Raw genomic sequence first — 9,102 nt, 5'->3', positions numbered from 1 at the left:
GGAGACAGTTAGTGTAATATATAGTATACCACATTGTTTTTTCTAGAAACACATGCCTGACAACTTAATATAATGAAATGATACCTTTGCCTATCCCCATACATACATACACATACATATTCATACTTGTTAACAAGTTGAAGCATTCACATAGTTTTGCTTCCATTGTTTTCTATCTTTCATCAGTTCATGATGGTCCTTATCATGGTTGAAAATAATCTATATATTAAGGGACCCAACTAGAACCAACTGGTATCTTAACCAGAAGACCTATCTGTGCGCACAATTTCCAGATCTTTCCTGGCCTGCTCCAAGTCTTCCTTGGCATCACAATTCTGCTTCTGTCTGTCCTGAAGTTTTGCAGCATGCTCCTTGATACGCCTCTGCAACTCCATGTCACGGGCAGTCCTATGCAGATTGGTTTAAACAGAAATGAAGTGATCAATCCTAATTTTTCATCCTGTACTACATGTAGCTAGGTGTGTCACACATGCACTATTTTCATTGAAACATAAATATACCTAAAAAAATACCAAAGATGTTTGTTCAGCTTGCAAAATTAATGTATATTTATTTTCAGAAAGCTCCATTTAGCAAGATATGCATGTATGAACATCACATGGAAAAGACTTATAAGCATACCAAATATTAAGATCTTGCAGACATTGTTTAAAACGAATGTGGAATATTGTGCAGCTGAAACATTAAACAAGGAACTCACTTGGCTCTTTCTGCAGCTTCCCTGGATAAGATCTGGTTGATTCTTTCCTGCTGGGCTTTGGTGTCAACTTGCATCCTCTCCTTCCTGTCAATTATCTTCATGTGGGCGGGGTCCACTCCGTAAGGTGTCTTCAGGGGCTTGTGGTCTTGATGAGATAAGGATGTTTTATAAGTTGTTACCGATCGCAAGATAACATACAAACACACAATTTGAAATTTGAACTCATCGATTAGCTGAACTGCTAATTTTGCAGGACTTGTATTACAAATACAATGGAAAGGACTAACAAGTTGTTTGAAGCTATTTGAAACAACTGAACACTTTGTTTCAACATTTTCAATGGTGTCAGTAATAATGACCTAGACAGCATGTACTTCAGCATGAGGTCATAGACATTCACCTTTCTTCACAGAGCTGAGAAACTGTCTCATCTGCAGACGTTTGCCCTTGTCTCTCCAGTCTCTCAACAGCTGTTGGTCCCTGTAGCACAAAGTCTAAGTTAGGCCAAGCATTTACAGTACAACTAACAATTTGCAAATTATCAAATTATCAGAGATACACCTAAAGCCAGGGCACAACACACGTGATGATAGATATAGCTTACCTTTGCTAATAGACATGCAGGAGTATGTGATTTAGTGATATTTTGAAGTCGTCACTCATAGTTTGGTCATACAACTTAATTTATGACTTCACACCTACATGTATCTAACTGACATATGATTTATTGAGAGAATACTGCAAAGATGTTTATCTTTCCTGATGCCATCCTAGGAATCTCATTTCATTCTGGTGCAATATTGGGCAAAGGTGGTGTTCATCCTAGCAGATGAGGCATTGCAGAATTACTACATGGTCTGTGTTACAGTGGAAGTTTCTGTCATACATTTCATGCAAAGACCACTTCAAGGCCAAAGTGGTGACTAGGCAAGGAAGAGTAAAGATGAAAACGAATCCCTTTTCACTTCCCTACATTATTATGATAGGGACTTCCAACATATGTGCTACCAGGGTGTTGATGCCATCGTGCTTGTCTTTCCCATTTCAAAGGCTATAAAAGATTCCTATAGATACATCTAAATTATAAATATGTATATTTCCTGCTGGTGCTACAACTAATGAGAGCATGCCATGAACTATCCAATATACTGCATCCAAACAGCAGTCTATAAGAAACTAACATTAGATCAGATAATGATTCAGAGGCAGAGATGTCAAAGAAAATGTTTATTGAATCAAACCCTCTCACACACATCAACACTGAACAGGTACACAAGAATGTACAGCGCTGTACCAACCCTGCCACCCTGTGCAAAGGGACACAGCGTACACCCCAGGCAGAAGCATTTGAAAACTCGACAAACAATGCAACACCGAGAGTCGCGTGCTCTGCGTTAGGTTTCCTACACAGGGAGGCAGTGGTCAGCATGTATCGTGTGTGTGGAGGAAAGATCCAACAAAGCACCATCTCTCTCAGTGTTGGATTATTCATCGATTTTCAAACAGCTCTGCCCTGCTTAAAGCAATGATATAAAAACTAGCATTATATGAAAATGGCTTACAGTCACATGAACACTGATATAGTTTTGTAAGATGATATTGTCTGTATGAGGGTGGACTTATGGATAATAATTGAAAATGAATCATAATACTTGATGGTAGGCACGCAATCCTACTTTCTTTTCCACAAAGCTCTTAAAAGCTTACACTTTCATCTAAAGTCTTGGTTTTCCAATGTTCTACTTTTCAAAAGTTTATTATGAAAGTTAATCTCTGATGGCAGTGCAGCATTTGAAACTGTTTTGCAGCAAAAGGCAGACTACTGGTATCAAATACCAGCTGGCAATGTCTCTCAAATCCTATTTCAAAAATACATGATTTTGTGAATATGATAATGTTGATGTTACAATTAGCTATCATCTAACAAAGCTATCTTACCAATCATACAAGAAAAATCACAATCTTACTGTAGGAAATGGCTCTACTATCATTTTGATTCACTCAGTTCAAAAATGTTAAGTTAACACAATCTCATATGGCACTCAACTATAGCAGCAAACAGCAGTTTTGAGGTCACATTTGGATCATCAACTGCATTTTATCCAGATCAAAACTCTGGCTATTCAACTCTCTTTAACAACTTTCCCTACATAGGCTGTTCAGACTGTCAGTCCTAAAACTGGAAGCTGCCTGTAAAATAAAGTAGAAACTCACTATGGCTTCAGAATCTCATTGGCAAATACCCAGTGACCACTGTCACAAGATTCACTCCCTTGAACTCCCAATAAGCACCTCTACTTGCTAGTTTTCCCAGCTATCTTCTTATAATGAACCTTCAACTTTGAACAGAAATTGTTGCAGCCATCACATCCCTGGGAAATGGGTTGACAATATTTTGAATACCATTCCCCTCGTGTGCACTGTGCATTTGATGAGATGACCGTGCAGTTTGATTTTGCCAATGTAATGGTTGTTCCCATGTTTGAAGAAAAAAGGCTCAACACTGGGCAAAATCATATGTCATGTGCCACCCACCATTTTAGCCATACCAGTTTAACCGTTTGGTTCTCAGATATGGACAAAGATTATGGAAGAGGAGACACAAAAAGCAAAAGAAATGTGAAAAATTTCCACATCAAACATTTTTGTATCCTCTTATAATTGATCACAATTGCTGATACCAATTTGTATCATATGGGGACACCTCCAGCATGATAAAGATTAATTTAAAGAAACATTCTTTTGTAATTTTCAAAATGAAAGAAAGGAATTGTGAAAACCAAAAGAAAAATTGGTATAACCATGTCATTGGCTAAATCAAAATGGCTTCAGCAGTGACTTCACCCACTTCCTCCTCTGTTCAATAAGCGCCTGCTTCTCCTTCAGTTCACGCAGAGCTGCTAGGCGGCGCTCCTCCGCACGCTTGGCATCCAGCAAGTCAATCATCAGTGGTGAGGTTGACCGCTTCTTTTTCCTGGGTTTAAGATCAAAGAGTTCATCATCCATCTGGGGTTTTCAAATTGATATGATCTAAGAATCAAATTTCCTGTTTCTGTTTCACTGGAGAGTGAGGTTGGACTGAAGGACCGCAACCTGCTAACCGCCATGCTAGACAGAGATGCATGGTCTGATATTATTAGTGGCACCTCTTATGAATATGAGGATGAACTGAACTGAACTGACGTGGTACATTTCAGTTGAAACTAATATTGATTTTGAATGTTTTACAACTCCTTCAATGGCAAGGAATATACCAATATACCAGCTGCAAGGAGCATTGCAATGCAAGTACATTATAACAACAATTTTTCTTCTCAATGCTTTAGAGCTAGCTAACTGCCATCAGCCAGTCACATCAACAGACAAGGTGATTGGCTAACCAGTTAACCTTCCCTCCAACAACATGAGGGGGGGTATCTGATTGGCTGATTTGCTAACATAGAAAGCTTGACATAACAAGAGGCAGCCTGTCATAAGTAGGTGTGTGTAGAGTCCTACCTTGCCTTCTTGGCCTCTCCCAACAACCCCGCTCTCCTGAATTTATCATACTGCTGTTGTCTCAGCTCGCTGTAACTAGCGGGCTTATGGAGTGCTGCTGGCATCGGTGTGGGACCCATCTGCATGTGTCTGGCAAGTCCAGCCTTGGACACAGAAGACTCTCTGCTCGGAAGAACTTTGTCAGAATCTAGATCTCGTAGCTCAGGTTCGGATGACTGGTTCCCATCTTCTGACTGATTGCTGCTATCACTGTCATTCAGTGTTAGCTGTTCAATGAGAACTCCTGTGGAATTGAAAAACTCATATAAGTCAAGTCGTTTGAAGCTGATTTTTTGTGATTATTATTAATCTAGTAATAGTTGGTGTAAGTATTGGTATCAGTATAATAAAGCAATTATATATTAGCATCATATCAACAGGTCTTATCTTGTCCACATACCAGTGTCAATTAGTTAATTACTAGTCATATGAGACAGTTAAGATGAATACCAATAAAGCTTTAATCTTTTACAGACACTCTAAAATATCATGTCTGAAAACAGTACTCATTTATAGCAATGATGCACATGCGTTTTCTGTGTTACCTTTAGCCATAGCATCTTCCCTCTTCCTTGCTTCTATGGCGTCCCGTAAGTGTTGCAGTATCGCCAGAGTTCCCTGTTCCATCACTGCCGGAGGGGGCACGTGCAGGGGGTTGTCTCGGAGGTTCAGACCCTTCAGCGTCATTACCTGGCCTGGTTGTAATAATGGACCAAAGCAGTTATCAGCAACATCTTATAACTCCCTGCCAATTTCTGTATCAACCAAATCTTGAAACATGATAGAAAATTCTTTATGAACAAACACCATATCAAATACAAATTCAATAACAAAAATCTTACCAAGTTCTAAAGGCAATGATGTCAATTCATTCCCCTCAAGTAGCAGAGTTTTAAGGCACCTGGAATGAAAAACAAAGACTTGATATATATACATATACATAATAAAAAAATTCACACAGCCTAACCTAACAGACACACAATACATATACATTTGTATATTACTGAGTAAATATATTATCATGATATAACTCATGCTGCTGTTGACACTAGTACTACACTGAAAATCACATAAAGGTATCTTTTTGAAGGTGTGGTATCCTTACATAAGCTTGTACTATGGAGAGAGTATCTGGCTGAATTTCAACTGTTGGTCATAATCAATAGAGACTTAACGATCAATTTCTGTTAATAAGTGTATTAACATTTACACTTATTGTCAAAACTAAAAAGTAGTCCTATGTATGCTTTTGATTTAGAAAATTGCCATCTACAATTCAAGCTCCAACCACTTTTTAACACTTGATGAATGCCAAGGTTTCAGCTATCCCAGACTGTCCACTGGTAAACAGGTGTTAACCAGTACCATGGTAGGCAGACATTGAAGGGAGCCACCTGTCAACAAACTATGCAGCCATGCATACCAGCTCACTAGGGGGCTGTTTCAGCCAGCCATGCTTGACCTACAAATGTCCTTGCTTCAGTTACCTTCTTGTGGAAACACATGACGGCCAGACAGCTTTGTGCACCGGAATTACACATAGATAAGCCACTAACCTGGCAGCAAATACCACATGCAAAAATATAGACACCTTTGGGGCTTAGACTTTGATATTGATTCTGTTAAAAGGTTGCTACAAAACCAAACATTGTTACAGGAACATATACTGACAGTGATGTGACCGTATGCGCTTTTATGTGCTCTGCGAATACCAAGCTTATTAGCTACGCCTGACCAATTTTATTTCCATCAACTTTTTTAATTCCACAACAAGTCAATCATTTCTCCTCCAACTGTGAAAATCATCACAATATTATTACAATGGAGGAACATGCATATTTACCTATGGCTTCCCACTGTAGCTGGGAGATGTTTGAGTCTATTTCTTCTCAAGTCCAGCCACTTCAGGTTAGGTAAGTATGTGAAGAAGTAGTCGGGGATCTCAGAGAGGTAGTTTCCTTCCAAGTAAAGGTACTGCAACAGAAGAAAAACATGTATATTGGATAAGAGCGATCACTATAATGTCACTTTGATGTACTGACAGGCACTTCTGAAAGCAGGTGGAAGACAAAAAATTAATGTGCATAGTAATTTGCAATTTTATCTGCTAATTCATACATTAACTGATAATCTAATCTGCTGATATTTTGGTAGCCAAATCTAGTAACTGCTCATATTGGATGAGTTGGATAAAACAAGTTATTATCCACCAGATGTTCAGACCACATTTTTGTATTTGTTGCTGTACTTGTGTGCTTATCTCCAAACAGATACATGTATTTGGACTGTAAATCTATTTTCCCCAGCTGGCTGTAACCAAGATAACTTTTGTGTGACTGGTAACATAATTTCCTAATATCTGCTTGGAGATCAAGAAGTGCCTACAGACACAGTACAGTACACTGTACAAATGTATATGGATACCAGTTAAAGGAGTCGTGTTACATTTCAGTGAGTGACTATCCACACCTGAACAGTGATCAAAGCTTCCGCCTTGTTGTTTCCGCAACATCGGCAGCACACAAAAGGCAACCATGTCAGGGCGTAAACAACAACACCGCAGTATTCTAGTACTGGGCACAAACAAAACAAACTACACCTGCAGTTAATTTACCATAACTTCCCATAAGATTTTAACGAACAGTATTAAAGACAGTGTACCTCTAGGTCTTGAAGACGGAAGAGTTCATCAGGTATGCTTGTCAGTTGCCTTCTTGTGAGGTCCAGCGTGTCTGCACCTAACGCCTGAGCAGAAGAAATCAGATTTTTCACCATATCCGAGCCCCTCCTGCCGCTACTGGCACGTTCGCGATCGCCCGCCATTTCTGCAACCGACTCAAACCGTCAGAAGAGCCGGCTAGCTGAGTCCACGGAACAGTCAAAATCACAACAAAAGTATTTAGGCTACCATGACACATCTTCTGGGCCCATTTGAGTCTCCATCGCCTTCTGCGAAACGCATACAGGGTAGTTATTGCACGAAAAGTTTGAAGAGTCAAGAACTGATTGGCAGGACGTATTCAAAATGGCGGTGGGTCTACATCGTTACTATGGAGATACTCTTTGACCTCGAAAGTAGTACGTGTTTTTTTTTTTTGTTATTTGAACAATAACCGACCTATAGACACATATTCTAAGCTTAACATCATATTCTTGTATAAATGGCTCACACAGAAGAATATCATGAAGTGTATGATTGTGCTGGAAGTGGTTTTCCGGGGTCAATCGTGAGTCAACCAATCAGATTGGTTTGGTATATATCATTCTATGATAGGGTCCAAAATTATCTTATTCAATTTTTGTGGTATCAAAACTACTAACCTGTGGTATCTTATTTCCTATGTTAGATCATTAGAAAATTATAATAGGGTAATGGTTAAGTTTTTTTCATAACAAAACTATATTTTCAAAAGAATCTTAGATAGTGTTACCTATTACTGAATGGTATGTTCTACGCAAACTTACAAATGCTAGCGCGGGGGCGCACAGCTGCAAATCTCGGGGAGGTGTGGAGGGGGTTGTGTGTAAGTGTAACGTTTATAGTGAACTTGGTCCAACAGGAAAATCAGCTGCTCTTTCACTGCCACTCAACTAAATCCCATGTAAAGGTAAGGATTCGCGCGTTTTGGCCTGTCTCAACAGCACGCAGCGTCGTTTGTTTAGCCAAAGTTAAATATTATCGCGGTTTAAACGTTAAATACGTGGGTCCTTTTTGGATGGGCTGCAACTGATCGGATTCAGGCCATATATATATTATATTTTTGTATTATATTGTTTTGGTGTTGCACTTTCTTTCTCTACAGAAGCTAAAGGACATGCTTTGCATAATTCGTATTGATCCGATAAGAAATAAACTGTGGCCTTTATGTTTATGTTCCTAGCTGACGAAAAGTATTTTGTCCCGATGGTAGGCACTTGTTGATTGATCTATTACAAAGTAGATCCAAGGAGGTGATATAACCTCCTTGGTAGATCTAACATTAGATACACAATTGTACTATTTTGACTGTAACTAATCTCCTAGCAGATCCTACGTTAGCCTAAGATAGTAAGTATCATAAGCTGGAGTGTAGGTGTGTTCTTTGGCAGCCAAATGAATACTCATAGGCCGGCTTGGAGATTAAACTGTAACTGTCATGTTTTTAAAAATGTTTGGGATCATCATCATCAGAATATAGTAACGTTAATGTTTCTTCTGTGTTATCATTGATTTTGGTTCTGCTGTTTTACAGATTAGAATAACCATGTACAACATTGCAAGTTGTTGTATTGTTGTTAACTGCCATCCAATAATGATTTCATACTTTTTGCCTTTGTTTAATAATGATGATTAAGAAATTACTTAGCACATCCTCTACCCTTCTTAGCCTTGCCCTGTTAGCATAATGTTATATGAAATGTGTAATTCAGTGATAATAAAATACTTTTCCTGCCCACTGATTAATCTGATTGATGGTCTTATTATTTTCAGTAAGGGCATGTACTAGTAGTGCTCTATATGATCTATATGACCATGTTGCTCATTTAATGGGTCATATAAAGGCAGGGGCCCACCAGTCATTATTTTGTGTGTGACTGCCTGTTCTATATTGATCATGTTGGTATGTAGTATAGCCTGGATACCAGACCACCACGCTGTGGTCGTCTTTTTGGTCGATAATCCCTTTGGCTGGGGCGGAGAAAAATGGCCTGCTACGGCTGATAGCACTCTCTAGTGTGATAGATATTGGAGATGGGTGCCAAGAGCAACCAGTTGCCAATAGGGATCGTTTGCCAACTCTATACCAGGCTTGTGCCCTGGGTAAAGGGTTATAATCTAGAGGGAAGGGTCTGGTATCCAGGCA

The 9,102-nt window shown here is 39.1% G+C and overlaps 2 protein-coding genes across 2 annotated transcripts in view; one reads left to right on the top strand and one right to left on the bottom strand.

The window, feature by feature from the left end:
- Positions 1–284: 284 nt before the first annotated feature.
- On the bottom strand, positions 285–7,432 carry LOC118413390 (leucine-rich repeat-containing protein 27-like; the record flags this gene model as incomplete). The annotated part of the gene is given in 9 exon segments (XM_035816752.1): positions 285–408; positions 722–866; positions 1,122–1,201; positions 3,570–3,695; positions 4,220–4,502; positions 4,804–4,953; positions 5,101–5,159; positions 6,102–6,232; positions 6,920–7,432. Coding segments are annotated over 9 exon segments (1,260 nt in total), but the record flags the coding sequence as incomplete, so codon positions are not given.
- A 286-nt stretch (positions 7,433–7,718) lies between these two features.
- Positions 7,719–9,102, top strand: part of LOC118413392 (serine/threonine-protein kinase 32A-like) — a 48,683-nt gene continuing 47,299 nt past the window's right edge. Inside the window, exon 1 of the mRNA XM_035816754.1 lies at positions 7,719–7,866. The gene's annotated coding sequence lies outside the window, so the exon portion shown is untranslated. The remainder of the gene's footprint in view (positions 7,867–9,102) is intronic.

This window comes from Branchiostoma floridae, chromosome 4, assembly GCF_000003815.2.
Source record: "Branchiostoma floridae strain S238N-H82 chromosome 4, Bfl_VNyyK, whole genome shotgun sequence".
Lineage (NCBI taxonomy): Eukaryota > Metazoa > Chordata > Leptocardii > Amphioxiformes > Branchiostomatidae > Branchiostoma > Branchiostoma floridae.
This window is presented reverse-complemented; position numbering and strand designations above follow the sequence as displayed.